This window comes from Empidonax traillii, unplaced genomic scaffold (genome assembly GCF_003031625.1).
Source record: "Empidonax traillii isolate 1590-97213 ecotype Southwest subspecies unplaced genomic scaffold, ASM303162v1 scaffold21:size2437335, whole genome shotgun sequence".
Taxonomy (NCBI): domain Eukaryota; kingdom Metazoa; phylum Chordata; class Aves; order Passeriformes; family Tyrannidae; genus Empidonax; species Empidonax traillii.
Window position 1 is genome coordinate 1,532,664 of NW_020955214.1, and position 19,308 is coordinate 1,551,971.

Genomic DNA, 19,308 nt, shown 5'->3' on the forward strand with positions numbered 1-19,308 from the left:
GTCCTCATGTAATATAACAAAGCTCCCAAACATTGATGTAGTTTGACTTTGCCTCTATCTCTTCCTATAGCATAATCCTTTACCCATGTTTTAGCAGTTTCTTCTCTGCTTTACCAAAAATCCTCCTAACAGTACAGCTGCACAAGCCAACTGCAGTTGTCTGTACTTTTCCCTTCTTTCATTACCATTGATCTGAAAACAATCCTTTCACCTCGTCTCCTCTTCATCTCAAAAAATATTTTTGTTATGGTATTTTACAGGAAAAAAACAAAACTAGGTCAATCACTTGTATATATATACTTATTTAACTGTGTCAACTGCTCCAACAGTCCCTCATCCACTTGCATGCCTTCTAGATTTCAAGACTGCAGAGCTGCTTCCCAATACCTAAACTGCAGATATAATCATAATAATATGATGATGTACCACTATAAAATGGTGGCAAAGGTAAAAAAAAAAAATCATATTAGTATTTGGTGCAATTTTGTATTGAACGAGTTAGCAAAATTTTTCTTTTAAACAAACACTAATATGCTAGTAAAATTGTTATAAAACATTAAAGTGTTGCATTGGAGTTATGAGTATGTATTCCCTGTGATTGCTGCAGCATTACCATCATCAACCTGCACAACTATTAACTGCACTGAAAGAGAGAAATCTTTAAGGGAATCAGAATGACAAAAGCACTCTGTGGAAATAACAGATTCTAATCCACCAAAATGGAGCAGAATAAATGCTGCCAAAGAAGACTCAGTCTTTTGCCACTCCTTTCCATTTGTGGATTCCTCCTCCTACCCTTCTTCTTCCACTCCCAAACCCAATATTACAGTGGTCTCGAATGAATTAAAGTACTATCAAGCTACTGGCATGGTAGGCTCCAACAGTTCTATCCTGATATGGTTTCAGAGGCCTGCTGTCAAGTTTGAGACAGCACATGCATGGCCATAACAAGTTTGAACCCTGACCTCCTGGCATTGTTAAAGTTTTCGCACATATTTGACCACATAAAGATCACATTTACATCAGAGTCTGACAAAAATAAACTAGTAAACTACTCAGCACCAAGATCCATCCTACCACTGTTAGACACTTGACAGTTCCTAGGCTCTCTCACTCAGACTGAATTCAAGCACAGCCATGTTAACATGCAACGGAGGCAAAATGTATGAGAAGAAAAATCTCACAAGTGACAAAACTCACACAGGGCAGATTTCAGGAAAAGGAGGAAGCTACCAAAATCATTATTTCATGTGACTTCAGAAATAGGAAGTGTAGAGGCTGAAAAGATCAATGGTTATAGAATCAATCTTCATTTCTGTAAAATTATTTTTATTACAGATTTCATAGCAAATGTCTCCCATTTCCCTTCAAAGCAACAATACTCACTAAGGGCTTTTCGTTCATTTTATACTGATTTTTTCCCCTTCCCTTCCCAAATCTCTTAGTATTTTCTTAAATAATTATTTTCCCTTCTCGATGGCAGACCTGCACATAGGCCACAGCTCATTTTTTGAAAAACACAAGCTTGCTTCTAAAGACAAGTAACTCACAACAGTTCTCTGAGGGATTCTTCACTTAATTGACAAACAGGGTTAAAGATATAGAGAGAAATGGTCCTCTTAACCTTCATTAGTTAAATAATGATCAAGAAATCTCAAACTTCCTCACACCAAAAAAGGTACAGGGAGACACACACACAAACCAAAAATAAACAAACAAAACCACAAACAAACAGACCCAAACCAAACCAAACCAAACAAACCCCCACAACATTAACATACATAAAAGCCAAGGTACCTGAGAGGGGAAAAATAAAAGTTTCATGGAAAGAAGCCCAAAAAGTTTACATCAAGTTCATTTCTCTAAGTGCATGTAATGAGTTACCCTTATTGGGATTCATCTGATCTGCAGGGTCATTCAGCAAGCCTACCAAGCTGTCCAATTATAAGATTTCATAGAATCATTTAGGCTGGAAAAGACCTGTAAGATCGTGCCCAACCATTAAACTAGGACTGCCAAGTCCACCACTAAACCACATAGGTAAGCACCACCATCTACACAATTTGGTCCAAAAGGCTTGGCCTGCCCAACTTTCCTTGCCATACACAGGTGCACAGAGGCGAACAGCTTTATAGACTGCCCATGTGCAGGGTTTTCTGGGGAGGGGGTCATGCAGTCTCAAACTACTTTACAGGAAAGCAGAGGAGAGACACATCTTTGACTTGGTGAGGAGGAGCTAGAGAAAGAAAGAAGAAATACGGTACAGGTTAATGCTTTGGAACCAGGTAAATTTGGTTCAGATGGAAAAGCATGGAGGAGACTATCCACATCACCCATTCCAGTCAGTCATGCATACCAGCTGTGCACGCATATCAGCCATCACCCAGACCAGCTGTCACGCAGCTCCTGCAGAACAGACTCAGCCAGAACAAAAGGATTTCAAACTGAAAGGCTCAGGTCTCTCTCATAACATCTACACCTCTGTGTACTAGAAAACTTTATCTGATCTCTGGGGGAAGCAGTTCTGAGTTTAGTCAGGCCTTTAGTCAAGTCCTCAAACTCCCACATTCTCCACGCAAAAGGAGAGAAGTCAGTATTTAACAAACTAGCACAAAAACTGAAGCTGAAAGACTACTTCCTGTCCTTTCATAACCTCTGAACTAAATAATGGAACAAGGGACAGATGAGATGTGATTCAGCTGTCTAAACAGCATGTAAAACTGGCAGAGATGCCCTGCTCCACAATGCCTGACCTTTCAGCTGCTACTCAAGAAGCCAAAGACCTTCTTGACGTGCTGTGTCATGCTTGCCAGTATTGCCTCCAGCCCCTGAAGGCATCTCAAACAGTACTACCTGCATGGCTGAGACAGCAGAAGCTTCTCAGACAGCTTCAGCTTGGTCTCTGAACTGAGTCTAAATTCTCTGCCTTGTCTGTTGCATCATTACCCGAGGCTCAATTCTGCAGGCACAGAAACCAACAGTCTGCCCTGATTTCCGAGTAAAGGAATCACCCTCCACTGCATGGAAGTGGAAAACTTCATTTGGTAGGATCTCACACCCGTTTTACAAAGGCCAATATAACTACAAAAGAAAAAGGGATAATGCACTGCTGGACGTATTACTCATCACCTTTCACAAGTATTTTTAAAAAGTAGCTCCTAAAAATACACTGAAAGAGTTTCCCCTTGGAATGAGAGCTCAGGTTACAGAAGGTCACACAGATGGCCTGAAACTACTGCAAAGGTTAACGTAAAGCTTTAATGTAGTGCGGGAACTTTATCTGCTGTAGAGGCCGCTTCTGAAAAATGGAAACGCAGATGACTGGGAGGAGCTGAGCGGCAGCCGTCGGCAGAGGGAGCGCCAGGATCAGGGATAAGATTGGCTCTATTACTCAGTTTTGGCTTGTTTTTGTGCCGCGGAGACGTCAACATAAACGTATACGGATGCTGCATACACACAGACATCAAAATTAGTGGGGCGGGGACGGACGGGAAGACAACGAAATTCAGCAGTCCTGATGGGGAGATTTAAGAGCCCCAGCATTGGCCAAATGCTCCTAAAGGCGCCAGCACATCCCCGCGGCTTCTCCCACCCCGCCTGTGCCAGGGACAGCCGGCACACAGACCTCCCACCGACACCCCGCAAACCCGCGGGCGCTGGGCACTCGTACGAACAACAACGATAACCGGAATAACCAGAGGAACGTGTCACAGACTCACAGAATGTTACGGGCTTGGAAGGGGCCTTAGAGATCATCTAGTCCCAACACCCCCTTGCCATGGGCAGGGGCACCTCCCACTAGACCAGGCTGTTCAAGGCCTTATCCAACCTGGCCTTGAACACTTCCAGGGATGGGGCGCTCACAGCTTCTCCGGGCAACCTGTTCCAGTGCCTCAGCACCCTCACAGCAGTGTCCGTGCACCCCTAAGTAAACACGGGGTGGGGCTGTAAAAGCTGTAAGGCAGACGCGGGCGCTGACTTGGCCTTATCCCCCTTGCACCACCTGGTCCAGACGGGGCCGGGCTGCCGCGGGCTCGGCTCCCTTCACAGGGCGGCACGGCGGGGAGGGCAGGGGAGCCCGCGGCAGAGGGGGTGCTCGCTGCTCGCCGTCCCCAGCCGGGGCCGGGCGCGGCGGCCCCGACCTCGCGTGCGCGTTACCTGGCTGGAGGCGGCCATGTCGGGGCGGGCGGCCCGGCCAGCACCGCCCCCAGCGCCGTCATGGCACCGCCCCGGGCGGGCGGGTCCGCACCGGCAGTGGGGCGGCGGGGCCGCGGGGGGCACTTAGCGATTGTAAACTTCCGTCCCTCTTGTTATAGGTCAGGGAAGTCGAACTTTGAGGTTTAATAACACCAAGTGCGGAGTCCTGCGCTTGGGTCACACGCAGCGCTGCGGGCTGCGGGAAAAGTATCTGGAAAGTTGCCCGCAGTAAAACGACTTGGGGCTGCTGGTTGACAGGGGCTGAACATGAGCCAGCAGTGTGCCCAGGTGGCCAAGAAGGCCAGTGTCACGGTGGCTTGTATCAGCAGTAGTGTGGCCAGCAGGACTAGGGAAGTGATTGTCCCCCTGTACTCGGCACTGGTGAGGCCACACCTCGAGTGCTGTGTCCAGCTCTGGGCCTCTCAGTGCAAGAAAGACATTGAGGTGCTAAAGTATGATCAGAGAAGGGCAGCGGAGCTGGGGAAGGGTCTGGAGGACAAGTCTTGTAAGGAGGCTCAGGGAGGATTTTACCACTGTCTGCAACTACCTGAAAGGAGGTTGTAGCCAGGTGGGTTTGATCTCTTCTCCTGGGTAAAAAGTGACAGGACAAGAGGACACAGTCTTAAGCTGTGGCAGGGGAGGTTTAGGTAAGAATTTCTTCACAGAAAGGGTGACTAGACATTGGAGTGAACTGCCCAGGGAGGTGGTGGAGTCACCATCCCTGGAAGTGTTTAAAGAAAGATTGGACATGGCACGAAGTGCCATGCTCTAGTTGCCACGATAGTGTTCGGCCAAAGGTTGGACTCAGTGATCTCAGTGGTCTTTTCCAGTCTAATTGAATCTGTGATTCTTTGACAGCAGCCAGTGTTCTGCACCAAGATTTCCTGACAACCACGGCAGTGTTCTCCCAGGAGAACCCACATGCGGCTACTGCTTGGGGAAGGGACATCAATGTCCAGGTATCCGGGGTTCACAGCACTGAGAGGAGCAGCTCGAGTGGCAAGGGGAAGGGGCATGAGTGGTCCCCTACAACTGCCTTGCATGGACACATGCTTACTGTCACTGTGCCACTTCCTGTTCCTGCTCGTTCCGTGCTGCCCAGTTCCACTTGCCAGCAGGGCCTCTTTGTGGTACCTTTTCTCCAGGTAGAACTAACTCCTTGTCATCCTCCTCTCCTTCAATAAAGTCTCTCTCTGAGTCTGCACAGAACAAGTGCAATGCTTTAACCCCACGCGCAGTGGTGCACCATCCCTCAACCCCACACCTGGCTCCACTCCTTCATGGAGAGCAGGTTGGGGCACAGCCTCATCTAGCACAAGGGATCCAAAACCAGTCAGTGGGAGGCACATCCATACTGCAGGTTAAAGGCAGCTTTCCCCAGGCCAAGATGAACTAAAGGCATCACCCCCCAGGCTGGGATGCATTAAAGACAGCTCCCCCCAGGCTGAGGCACTCCCTCAAAGAGACCATCACCTGGACAAGCCACCAGCACTGATCATGTTACCTTTAGCACGCTGCCGCACTAGGGGCAGAGGAAGACAAAACCGTGCCCGTCCAGACAAGGCCATGTGAAGACAAGCCTCTGACTGTACATAAATATTTCACTTCTCTATCCTTGAGCTGGCTAGCAACCCCAGTAAGGCTGCAGAGTAAACCCACGCTATTGAGTGACCTGCCTCACTGAAAAGAAGTATCTCACACTCTGTGAGAAAGAGGTCCCTTAAATCAGAGATTCAGTGTGTAAGCCTTTCCTTCATTTTTCTTCATCATAGACTAATGGAGCTTCATACTGTGCCTTAAACATAGCCTTTCCCCCTTCTTTATCCAAAATACTGAAATTCAGGATTACCTACTTTTTCTATCTTTACCTGGCAAATATTCTACATCTAACTGTAGCTTATTACCAAAAGCCTAATTTTTTTCTAATTTTTTTTTCTTTCTCTATTTAAGTACCAAGCTGATTTTTATCTTTTCTCCCTCAGTCTCCTGTGAGTATGTAACCTTTCTCAATATCAATTATGTGTGGGATTCCCAGGGTGGTGGTATGTAAGGTGATTGATGAGCCTGTAAATCCATAGACAAAAGCCAGCCCCTCAAGTTTGTCCCAGATCCGCACTGTGGAGGAATCTACCCATGGCTGTGCTTACCCAGAAAACAAACAAACAAAGAAACTAACCATATGCTTCCCTTGGTGCATATACCGTTCCCTGCGCTGGGCACACAGCTATTCTGTGTGCAGGAGGTACAAGTGCACTGAGGATGTGAGGCTGACAGGGCACATCCACCAGCCTGTGAAGGTAGCATTTGGTCAGAAGAGTGGTTCCACTTCTGTCCTTCCTCCACAGTCTATGGACATTACATCAGTCTCTGTCCTTGACTCACACAGAGGGTAGCAAGGTCTTGTGATAACACACATCTGCTTAAGTTTTCTTATATGTAAAGTGTGAATATTAACTTCCTACTTAGTAAGAATATCGCATAGAACTTGTTAACCTTTGTGAATGCTAAGCATTAGCATCATCCGGTCTTCTTGTGAGCCAAGATGAATGGCAAAGAACAACCAGGCTGCATCAACAGCTGCTGTCTCTATTAAAATATTCTCTGAGTCTCTCAGCCCTGGAAACCACCCAACCCTGAAAACTACTGAAAAGATGATCCTAATGAAATTGGTTTGTAATTAATTACCAATTTGTTCTGACAAGTGGAAAATACCTGCCCAAAAGTTGTTTCTCTTAAGTGCCCACATTCCAAATTGTGTGGGCTCTCCATTCTTCTACTTGCATGCCCATGTGTGTTCTCTGGGGGAGAACAAATTCCCTGTGGGACTGGGTTTTTTTAAGTATGTCTGTATGATTAGCACTGGTCAAGAATTTATCATGCATATGGCAACAACATTTCCACTGTAAATGCGTCAAGATTTTGCTTTTGTTAGCAACATTCTCATATAAGAAAATTCCACCCTTTAAAGAGAAAACAGTTAAATGCTGGTTAGAAGGGTTTTAATACAAGCTTACTTTGGTCAAATCAGAACTGTTACTCCCTTCATAATTTCGGCCCTGAAGCACTGTGCAGTTTCCTCCCATGCTAGATAATGTGGGTACAGACTCCTTCAACAGATATCACAGTGCTTATTGACCACAAGTAAAAATACATCTCCATGTGATTAACAACATTAACGCTGACTAACCCATGAAATAGCTCACAGAAGTGGGGAGTCAAATGCATTTACCTTTGATGTTAATATGATAACTGATTAAAAGTGCTTTGGCAGAAATCTCAATATTTCCTTTTAAAAATCCAGTTTTTATGATTAATACTATTTTGGTTTTAAATGTTCTAGTTTGATATTAAAGTTTAATAGTTCTCTTAAGATAAAGAAGTTTATAGCAGAAAATCTTTGGCTCTGTTTTTTTTTTTTTTATTGATAATGAGGAAACATCTTCTGAAGAAGAATATCATGCTCCCATTTATTCATAGGTGAAAAATAAAATACTGCTCACTTTTCTCAGGAGCAAATTTGCTGTGGTGTAAGCTATTTTATCTTTGCCATGTTCTCAGGCATAGTCGAGGTATTTTTCAGTCCCTGGGAATCGACTTCTATGATAACAAGTAAACACACTTTTTTTTCCTTCAACAAACAGGAAGTTACTGGTCCCTATGTGGAAAAACAATTTTACTCCCTTTTATAGCAAACTAAGCCAAGTCATGCTTTAGCCTAATGTGATCATACTGGATTTCCATCACTTTCAAACTGAATTAAAAGAGAATCACAAGAAGATAGTAGGATTTTCTGAATCAAATCTCTCAATTTAAGAAACTACAGTTTAAGAATCATGACAAATAGGATATATTTCAGGATAGCAGTTTATTACAGAAGAAGAAACTTCTTAGCACAAAATCCAGCTCAAAATCATCCATGACTAGTACTGCAGAGGAGTACTGTAGTAAATGATGAGACACAGGATGAATTGTTTTAGGGTAGTATTCATGCAATAGTTAAGCACTTAGACAAATATGTGTTGACCTAAATTCAAAATGCGCTACTGCTGCTGCTTGTGATAGTAAACTCTCCATAACAAACCTCTGCAATGCCAAAGGCTTGTATTTTTCAGGAAGATAGCAAGGCTGACTCTGTGCCAAATGTCATTTTGATTCTGCATTTGTGCTGTTCAATGCTAGATTTCATATTTCTTTCAAAAAAAAAAAAAAACACTTAATTTTTTTAGCAATTGCATAAGAACGAAAAGAGATGAGAAAAATCTAGGTCCTGGTAAAATCAGTAATGAAAAAACCTCTTGTATTCTCAAGAGACTTAAAATGTCAAGTAATATCAGTATGCTTTCTAATTTCTAGATTTAGGCTATACTCTGTGCCTACCTCCAAACTTTTTTCCAGACTTTGGAGCACATTTTTTTTCCCCTTTCCTTTAATGAAATCTGCAGTTTACCTGCAATCTCAAGACTCAGCATACTGGAACTTTAAGTAATTCATTAAATAGCATAAGTCTCATGATAAAATGGTAATATTTGGCAACACGGTGTTTGTGGCATAAATACGTGATTATTGACAGGTTCTCTGCCTCCTTTAGAAGGTACAATGCTCTTGTAGGACAAGTATCTTTAGTATGACAACACAACTTATTCTGGGTAGGAAGATTCCAGTTCTGTGCTGGGACAGCTACAGATCTTGTCATCTGGAGAACCAAAATGGTCAGTGAATGTTTAGGATTGGATGGAGGTTAGCTAAATTGACTACTTCTGCTGTGCAATAATGAAATGCAACCCCGTCTATCAGAGCCAGGGAGGAACAGCTTTAACTTCTGTTGTCAGACACACAACAAAGGTGTGCCTGTGTTGCTGGGAGCCTATATTGCTGACCGTTAATATTGCACTAGGACTGGGAGCACCATCTGTAGGCTTCAATAAACAGAAAATCTTTGATCCTTTTCTAGTAAGTCCTCAGAAAATTCCTCTGAACTTTCAGGCATAGGACAGAAATTACTGTAATTATGATGTGCATGCTGCAAGTCTGAAGATATTTCATTATACATACTGCCAGTGCAAGGCATCAGCTCTTGTGAGGCTCTTGCAACACACAGACACATATGTCAAAAAGTAGATAATTTCTTAATTTGATTAAGGAAGGATTTAAGAGATGTAAATTCCCTAGGCACAACTACTGGAAAGCATAATATCCATGAAGTTCAGATAAAAGTTCCCAGTGAAGCTCCTGCCAGCTTTTTCTGCTCAGATAAAGGCTCTCGGTGAATAGTCTTCAGCCTTCAAAGTCCCACATGCCCCAATCCTAAGCAAACCATATATTGCAGGAAATTGTTTTGTCCTCCGTTTTAATTTTCTAATTTTTCTCTGGGCATAAAAAATCTTGGAGACTTGGGGCTTTAAATCTTTCCAAAGCCATACAGGCTTTGAAGAAGAGATCATAATTCTCTGCTGAACAGGAACTGTTGCTTTCACTGCCCATGTGATTCTTTCTCTGCAGTTCAGGCAAAGTCTAGGGAAGACCTTTTGCCAATCTAGTACACCTTTCAGGGTGTCAGAAAAGTAATATGAAGTACTGAAAGAAACAATCCAAATCAGTGAACACATGGTTTAGTTTAGCCTTGAAAGCAATGTTGTTAGAAAGACTCAAACAAAATATTTCTGTTTTCTCTGACTTGAAGACTGAAAATTATCAACCCTTCTTCAAAGCCTGCATGTACATTACAGTCTCACTCTTTATGCCTGTTTTCCATAAAGAAATAGGAGATACATTTTTTTTTTTTTAAATTACTGTTGGAATTATATTATATTCTTCTGGCCCTACAGTCAAAATCTTACACTAACCTGGTAAAATTCAGTTCTGTCACAAGCAATCAGGATTTGGTAGGCACTCAGGAAGCAATGCGACCTTACACAGAGATCCTCCCTGATATCTACACTAGGCAGGCAGCCTACTTTCCTTCATATCCTTGGAAACCATTGTTTCTCACAGTTATAACTACAGGGCATATATGTATTGTAAGGACAATAATGGAATATCACGCACCAATTCTGTCTGTTTCATCAATCAATGCATTTTTGGGAGGTATGCTTGCAGTCTGGACACAATCTGTGAAGTTTTTTTTTAAAGACATTGTATTGTTTACATACAGAGAATTAAATATTTCATTTCCATCATAAGTGAGATCCTTGGGGCCTCCAGTAAGACTGGAGAGAATATTGTAATGTATTCCTTTAACTGGAACTCCAACCTTTCAGTTTCTATTGTAATGTATTCCTTTAACTGGAACTCCAACCTTTCAGTTTCTATTGTAATGTATTCCTTTAACTTGAACTCCAACCTTTCAGTTTCTTTCAAGCATCATCTCAGGAGGTCTTGTTCACTGCTCCTCGTGCAATAGGCTTACCTTCTTCATGAGAAGAATAGCTGTGCAACTATAAGTTAAAATTTTCTACACAAAAACATGGTTGGATACTTGGGTCACCCCGCTTCCTGCTCTTGTAATCAGGTTTTCATTTACTTCCCTGAATCTATATGCACATTTGACATATCTGAAAAACAGAAGTAAGTTTTTCAACTGAATAGGCAAAACCAAAAAAGATGCATCCTAACTTACTGAATTTTTTTTACAAACACCACTTCTCTGTGACTCGATTTGTCAATCTCGGTGACATTTGCATAAATATTTACCCAACTCACCATGGTTGTGAATCTTCATGAATCATTGTTTGTGAAACACTTTGTAATCCTTGAATGAAATGTAGCACATGCATTCAGAGTATGGATCTGATGAATGGCAGAGGATAAATGAAAAGAATAGATGAAAAAAATATCACATCACCTTTTTGTACTAGTTCAATAGTGGTTTAAAAAATTCCTCTTTTACAAGTGCAAATCTTTGTTTTCCACACAGGCACAATACGGTTAGAATACATCTTGGTGAAGATTAGGACACAGTTACAGCATATTTGAGTGTGTTCATTTTTATTAAGATAAATAAGCAGGCATTGCTAACATATAGTATTTGAAATTTATCACTCTATTTTACTCTTTCTATATAGAAATATCAGACAGAATTGTTTAAATTAAAATATTATAACATTAAATGCTCTTAACTCATACGTAGACAAAGTCCCTTCTGGAGAAAAGCTTCGCTTAAAGAGACTGGTGAACTAAATGAGCATACTGGCTGCTTCACTTAGCTGTCATCTCTCCAAAGGCTCTATGAGTAAGCCTGACACACTTCATCTCTCATGTTTTCATCATCTACATGCTTCTGTTAGTGTCTCCTGTGTTAAACTTAATAGCATCTTCAGTCAAAGGAATACAAGTGAGGCAAAGCATGGGGTTGTAAATGAACAAAATAACTAGAAGATTGGTTTAAAAACTTATCATGAAGCTCGTGTGCACACTGCTCTTGTTGCTGTGATATCAGTCCATGAGAGCCATATAATTCACCAATGCAGGACAATCTGTATTTGATGCTTATTCTAAGCAAGGCACAAAGAACTGACAGCTGTTCAATATTTCAAAGTAGAATGTAGATTTGAAATAGATGCTCAGACATAGCAATAAAATAGTTTTTAATGTGGGGGATCAGATTTCTTAAGAAAGAAAATTATAGAAGTTTAGAGATTGGAAATATATTTTGTCACCACATCCTTCTCTTCAGTGCAGCAGAGTGGTTCTTTGCCACATACTTCTATAGTGTTCTGCAACTCAGTTTGTAGGAACGCATTTTGGGGGTGAGGATATCTGCAGAGAAGTCCCCATACACCAGCCAATTACACAGCACACTGTCCTAGAAATGGAATCACCACCTACTTGAATGTGCATGGAGACCAAAGAGAGGAATCTCTGACAGAACCACATAATTCAGGGTCATGCCCCTTATCTGAGCACTGCTTGGAATGGGGAGGAATGAGCTACAAACCCCAGATCCCACCCAGTAGATCTCAGTGCAGATATATATGATTGTATAGAAAAAAAACAAATGACTCCTACGTATGTTGTGCACTGTTAAACATAAAACAGAGATGCTAACTCATGCTAAAACATGACTATCCTCAGATGAAAGGCTCCAAAAGAGCAGTAATTCTTACCTATAAGCGAATCTACAGATGTTTTGTACTCTCTTCGTAGATTCTCATGGATACCCAAGAGAGCCTGTTTCCAAATATTTTAGATATTTCAGTTACGAGAAGTAAACTATAAAGTTCAAGGTAGATATAGAAAAGTTTGTGGCTATGCTGGCACAGAAGTAAGAACTGTATTGGGAGCACCTGTCCAGCTGCATTCATAGTACAGTCCAGCAGCTGGAATGAGATTTACTATAGACACTTTTCTCTACAGAGCTTGCTGTAATTAGTATACCTCTCACATGATTTCTGCTCCCACTGACAGACTCCAAGACTGCAGATTAAAACCCTGCAATGATTCTTACTGGAGTTTTCTTCTTTTTTTGTCAGCAAGTACCTTACATCCCAAATGTGTAGAATCACTGAAAGGTTTCAGTTAGAAGGGACCTTAAAAGATCATCTAGTTAACCTCAAAGATCATGTAGATCATGTAGCTCCCTTCCACTAGACCAGGCTGCTCAGAGACCCATCCAACCTGGCCTTGAACACTTTCAGGAACGGGGCATCGATATCTTCTTGGGACAACCTGTTCCAGTGCCTCACCACCCTCTCAATGAAGAATTTCTTCCTAATCTAAACCTATTTCTTCTTCAAACCTAAACCTATCTTCATTCAGTTTAATACCATTACCCCTCATTCTATCACTACACTCCCTGATAAAGAGGTCCTTCCCATCCTTCCTGTACAGCCCTTTTAAGTACTGGGAGGATGCAGTAAGGTCTCCCCAGCCCCTTCTCTTCTCTAGGCTAAGCAACCCCAACTCTCTCAGCCTAATCCCCGCATGGGACATGATCCTTGTGTGCAGAATGGTGATAAACTGTGCTCAGACAAGTATTCTCCCATCTGCACCTTTACCTGAACGTCCCACTTACCTGGACCATATTACACCTTCCAGAAGACATCTGGAATTTTGCTTGATGATGCCCTACATCTAAGGTAATCTGAGCTTGATTCTTCTGTGAGCAAAAGCTGTAGCTCAGACTCACTGATGACAGCATTCTTTTGTCACCTGTTTGTTGCTGGCTTTGAAAAGGCTCCATTTCACCACATACCAGTGTTTGGTAATTTCTTATGGAGGTCTAACACCAAGATCCCATACAGTTTCATAAAAATATATAAGTTTCCAAATTACAAGAGTTGAGATGCCTTTTCCTATGGAGAGCAAATAGCTGTTTAAACTGAAACCTTACTCCATGTGCTCCAATAGCCAGGAATACTAGGAGGAAGGTATAACCTTTTTAATGCAAAGCTTTTCTCCACAAGCAAAAATATTTGATTATCTCAGTTAAAGTAATAAAGAAAAACCGCAGCTGGTCTTGCAGTACTTAATCCACTATTGTTCCTTTGATATCAAAAGTCTCTATACTTAGCACTATGCCTCCATTACAGCTATTTTCTTCCAAATGCACAGCACTGCCATCAGTTGCCTAATATACTATGATCTCTTAAATCACACTTGGGTTAATAGAGCCAGAAGATCAAACACTAAGAAATATAAAATAAAAATTTTCTGGTGACCCACGGGTCTCTGGAAAACTCCTATCAGACTAAAGCCAAGGGTAACCCCAGTTGACAAGAGTCCCCTCAGAAGAGGCAGGTGAGGAAGATTGAAAACAGCCCTAGAAGTTTTTCATTTATGATGAGAGTATCCTTTCTCATGCTGCATGAAAAATAGAGAGATTGATAATTTGGACTATAGATTTTGAAAACTGAGGTAAGAAAGACCCTTATGTAAACAGGGGGGTTGTTCTTATTCCTTCTTTACCTTTTTGCACTACAACTTTTTTGATTATTTCAAGAGTATTAGGATTGTTACATAAAACATACTTTTTCTCTTGTCTGTTTTGATTAAAAGAATACAAGTGTAGCGAAAATATTTCTGCCACCCCCATGTTCTCACAAAATGAAAAATGTTACTTGTTGAAAAGAAAAAAAAAAAAAAAACGCTATATTACCTAAAACATAACTCCCTACGGTGCATTTAGTAATGCTTGGGGTGCACATTGTCTGAGAAAAGTGCTGGGTGGTGTCAAAATATGTTAGGTTCTTCACAAGGGCATAGCACATGTCCTTGTTATCAATTTCATTTTTATCAGTAAATTTTGTAACAGCAAAAGCTTTTGTCCAAAATAATGAGGGACTTGAGCTTTTGATTTTTCACCAATATCTGAGCAAGGTATATTGCTATCTGGGTTTTTCGCTGCTTCTACCACCTTCTTTCTAATGCTAAATTAATCATGCAGGTGACCTTGCTGGTTTTTATTAAGCACAGCAGGCTGCATGAGCTATTGCTGGAAAAGTGTGACACTGCTCAACTGGTGGGGTCCTACATCTGTTTTTTCTAATGTGGTTTTCACTACCACTTCTAAGTACAAGCTGTGTTTCTGCTGTCATGCACAGTTTCTCTCATTTGCCATAAATTAAAAATAATTATGCTGTTGGAAGTAAAATGTTCTGTAACTGTTTATAATCAAAATACCTAGAGATTTTTATAAAATGCTGGTTTGCCTCAACTTTCCATGAGAACAGCAATGCTGAACATAGGAGTCATAGTAACATGGGTAGCTTCCTTCCCAAGATATTGAGTGAACGGGTACATCAAATTGAAATTTGGTAACAAAGGTTTTTAAAAATACTGTCAAGTCTGAAATGGCACTTCATGACTACAGTATAGCCACATTCCACTATGTAATTCCAGAGAAAGGGCAGAAGGACATCTGGAAGCTCCAGACCTGTTGTTCAGATCCCCTAAATTTGCCATAACAGTAAGGGAATAAGTTAATAGGTCTTTCCAGCTTACATTTTGTATTCCTCAGTATTTGTGAACAAGAGCATGTCATCTGGGAAGGTAAGGCTACTTATGTAGCAAGGATCTGGCTTTTCATGCTCATGATTCATCTTGCATAATTATGAATGAAATGTCTTATAAATCTCTGTTCCTAAATTTATTTTGGGAAGCGTAACTGAACTCTGCTCCTGAAGCCCCTGAAAAGTTCCCCAGCACTGGATTTACTCCACTCAGAGAGCTGGGGACCTGCAGTGGCTTCTCTGACCTAGTGCTAGAGAAGTTTCTGACAGGCACAGGACCTGAGAGCAAGAATGTGTTGGGAGTGGAATTCGATGTGATATAGTAATTAGAAAAACTGCTGCAGTGCAGGAGACAGGAGAAAGAACTACTTTTCTTGTTGCACTGATGCATGGAATTAAACTTGTAAGATTATTTCAATGTGCAAAATGCAATGCAAATAAGAGCGGAGGCAGTAAAGCTGCAGTTTGATATCGACTATTTCAGTTGTTCCATTGAGCATCAGACTTTGTTTGCTCACGACCACACAGCTATTGTGGAGGATGCTGGCATCTCCTCTGTTCCTGCCATTTGATCAGCTCTGCAGATCACAACATCTGCCAACCAGGTGCATCAGGCATGCTCATGACAAGTGGAAGAGGGACTATATAGCTCTAGCTAGGAGGAGAATTAACCACCAGTCTGCTTTGGCTTAAGACATGAACAGCATTTCCTAGTCATTAAATGTTTAACTCAATGACACTAAGGTTTTCACCATACTTCTTGAATGTGACAGTTGATTATGGGATCAAAATGACCGAAAAAGGAGATTCAGAAGAAATTAAAACATGTTCCTGTAACAGGCATGCAGAAAGCTATTTTCAAGTTAGGCAAAGAAAACACTTTGAAAAGTAGGTTAATTAGCATTTTCAAAGGACTTCTGAAAACCCGAGACTATTGGACAATGGTGGGATGCCAGTGTGGCCTGAGAGCCTGCTTACAGCTTCAAAGGAACATCTGGACAGATGCATGCAGCAGTAAAGATGAACAAAACAGAGACTATTTGCCTACTGACAGTAGTTACAGTACTGGACAACTTTAAAGGATTCTGTGGATGCTCCAGACAGCTGTCATTTTTCTCTTGGGGAGAGGGGGGAGATCCATGTAAATATACTGACACGCCTGTGATCCTGCTTAGCAGAATTTAAACTTTGAAGATCAAAAGCCTTCAGGATACACTGCTGGGGAAGAAAGGACCCTGATCTCCTTGACAGATCGGCGGGATGGCATAGGGAGGCAGAATGCTGACTCGCTGGATACTGCCCTAGCTCGCCGGGACCTTAACACCTTGGAGGCGTTCCCCGCTTTCTCCTGGGACCTTAACCGTGTTCCTGCGGCTGGATTCCCCTGAATAGCGGACAGGTATCGCCTTCCCTCGGCAAGCGTGGGGAGGGCGAGGGGGGAAGGTCTAGATGTCCAGGTGATGAGAGGTGCATCCTGTGCCGGGGGCCGATGGCAGGCGGCGCGAAGGGACCCAACGCGCCCCCGGGGGCGCGTTGGGTCCCTTCGCGCCGCCTGCCATCGGCCCCCGGCCCCTTCCCCTCCCTGCGGGGCGGGTTCGGGCCCCGCCGCAGCCTCCCCACCAGCGCTCGCCGGTAGGCGGTACCGCCACCCGCCTTCCTCCGCCTCCTCCTCCTCCTCCTCCTCCTCCTCCTCCTCACCTTCGCCGGGCGCCGCGCCGGGTGACCCAGATCGCGGCGGCGGCATCTCCGTGTGCCTCCCGGCGAGGCAGGACGGCTCGGGACGGCTCGGGAAGGGCGGCCGCGCTGCGCCACGGGGATGTAGCGGCGCGGAGCGGTGAGTGCGCGGCGGCGGCGGGGCCCGGCGGCGGCCCCGCGGGTCGCTTAGCGACGGGAGGCGGCTCCGGGCATCTCATCGCAGCACACCCCTGCGCCGCTTCCCACCCCCCCACCCCATCCCAACACACACACACACATCCCACCCCGCCTTCCCTTCCCTGCCCGGCGGTAGGAGCGAAGTTTTGCCCCTTTCGAATGCGGGACGCTTCCTGGGAAAGACCTTGGGGCGTAAGGAAATTTGGAACCGCTGAGTGGTTTGCGCATTTGGGAGTATCTTTGGTTGAATGTTAGTTTTATTTTTTAATACAATTTTTTTTTTTTTTTTTTACGGCCCCATCCTTTGTAATTGGGCAGGAGGAGGGTGGCGCTGGGCGGCCGACAGGCGCACGGCTCTGCGGCTCCGCAGTGGGCTCCGCGCCCTGCCTTGCCCTGCCCCGCAGCCCACACTGCGCGGCCCCGCCGGCCTGGCTTGCCCCGCCGCACCTGCCCTGGGGTCTGTGCACCTGAGTCACACCAACATGTGCACATGATAATGACGACTTCTTTTTTTTCATGGCATTCTCTTCTTCCCTGCTTCCCCTTCATCCCCCCGGCTTGGTCATTGTGTATTGAAGTTACACTTGCTCCCGAGTTTACTCCAGGATTGATGTCTGTAGTCTTTGAGGTTTCCCTTTGTCCTCGCAGTTTCTGTTTTTCTTACAATTTCCTTTAAAATGGTAAAAGAGAGTAGCGAAAGTCTATGTCAGAATGGGGGCGGCTTGGGGATGGGGGGGGGGGTGATGCAGAAGAGGGAAAAACAACACCTTTGTCCCAATTCAGTCAACTCAACAGTCAGATCACAGTAAGCTGGGTTTTTTGTGACAAAGGCATTTGAAACAAAGGAGCCATTTTTGAAACTGGAAGAAAATTATTTTGTGGCTCGCATGCTTTAATAAATCCAGGTTTTCATTCTTTTCTGCTTCCCCATGCCCCACCATCCCACCCCCCACTATTGTAATTTATCCTAAAATGACATAGAATGGAAGAAATAGCATCTCTAAAATCCTGCATCATCCCTATGCACTACAGCAAGCTTACGGATTGCCTTCTGTTTCAAACATTTCATTGCGCGTGTTTGAAGAATGTTGTTTTGTACCGGTAGATCAATGAATAGTTGAATCAGTTGAGTGTGCTTGTCATAAAAACATTTTGTCTCCCCAAGAATAGAACACTAAAAGACTCATTATGTATTATAATTTTGTAGGTGTTGCATAGTTATGTCTATTTAGCAAAGTGCAAGTTCAGATGAGACTTGCTGATTCTTAGGAGAGCCTGCTTTACTCTGACTGTCTTAAAAAATGTGGGCTACTGCACTGCCAAACCGAACTGGTGGAGTCTAGAAATATCTTTTGACTTGTTAAATTCTCATAATTTGCATATCATTTTAAGCAATCATTTCAACTGAAACAAATGCAAAATTACATTGCTGTAGCAATTGACTTATCAAGGCTAATAGAAGCTCAGAGACAGGAAGCCTATGATTTTCAGGGGTGAAATCATGTGACAGCATCAGATGCTGTATGTGTCACTCTAAACAGAAAATGGCCAGAGAATAATTCTGGGAAAGCACCAAACAATGGAAAAACTGTGCAACAGAATGTATTTGTTAACTTTCCTGCTGGTTCACTGATAATACAGTAAAACATGTTCTGCTAGTGTAAAAACCTGCTACAGCTGAGCATATAACAAAATGCCTATGAATCCTTTGCCTGATCAGCTCTTGAGACAGGACTTTATTAACCATGGGACAGCATCATATTAGCTGCACTGACACATGTGAACCCAAGAATTTTCTGTGATCAAACATCTTTCTGTTGCTCTTGACGAGGAATTAGAGCCCCTTGAGCTAAGCTATACTTAAGAGGGGAAACTTCAGGGCTATGTTGCATTAAGTGGCTATTTTGTTATCTATCATCTCCCCTGCACAAACAGATTTGCTGCTGGCTGCAGTGATGGAAGCAGTGAAAACATTGTTGCACAAGTGCTAGTGTATGTAGGGCTCCAGACTGCTGCTAGTATTTAAATAATCTCGTATTTTAGAGCTGTGCAGAGAACTTGTACTTGCAGTTAAGCTGTGATCAGCTATACAACAATTTTTAAAAAAAAATCTATTCAGTTGTACAGTCAGGGCATAAGAACTATACAGAGTCAGGTGAGCTTTATTTTTCCCAAGGAGTAATTTGAAGTCTTAACAGCAAATTGCAAGAAGAACAAGCATGGGTTGCCTGGAGATCAAATCTTGTTGGATTTAATGCCCTCTGGATCATGAGACTGCTTTTTTTTTTTTTTT

General features: G+C 43.0%; 2 protein-coding genes and 1 long non-coding RNA gene across 6 annotated transcripts in view; 1 reads left to right on the top strand and 2 right to left on the bottom strand.

Annotated features, from left to right (window-relative positions):
- ALKBH8 (alkB homolog 8, tRNA methyltransferase) overlaps window positions 1-4,226 on the bottom strand; it is a 49,038-nt gene extending 44,812 nt beyond the window's left edge. Inside the window, exons 1-2 of one of the 3 annotated variants that reach the window (XM_027900421.1) lie at window positions 4,159-4,223; window positions 1,885-1,980 (exon numbers count right to left, since the gene is read on the bottom strand). Coding sequence is in view for 2 of the 3 variants with exons in the window: in XM_027900400.1 (XP_027756201.1) it covers window positions 3,276-3,446; window positions 4,159-4,176 (189 nt within the window). In the remaining variant the exon portion in view is untranslated. Of the gene's footprint in view, window positions 1-1,884; window positions 1,981-3,275; window positions 3,447-4,158 lie in introns of all 3 variants that reach the window. The other 2 variants (XM_027900400.1, XM_027900415.1) reach the window with 2 other exon arrangements.
- A 5,301-nt stretch (window positions 4,227-9,527) lies between these two features.
- On the bottom strand, window positions 9,528-16,926 carry LOC114066062. Its single transcript, XR_003573110.1, has 3 exons — window positions 16,842-16,926; window positions 10,538-10,748; window positions 9,528-10,447 (listed from the first exon to the last, which is right to left on the bottom strand). It is a non-coding gene; the product is annotated as an uncharacterized LOC114066062 (long non-coding RNA).
- ELMOD1 (ELMO domain containing 1) overlaps window positions 16,527-19,308 on the top strand; it is a 45,082-nt gene continuing 42,300 nt past the window's right edge. The window contains exon 1 of one of the 2 annotated variants that reach the window (XM_027900438.1): window positions 16,527-16,542. The gene's annotated coding sequence lies outside the window, so the exon portion shown is untranslated. Of the gene's footprint in view, window positions 16,543-16,859; window positions 16,978-19,308 lie in introns of those variants that run through there. The other variant, XM_027900431.1, reaches the window with a different exon arrangement.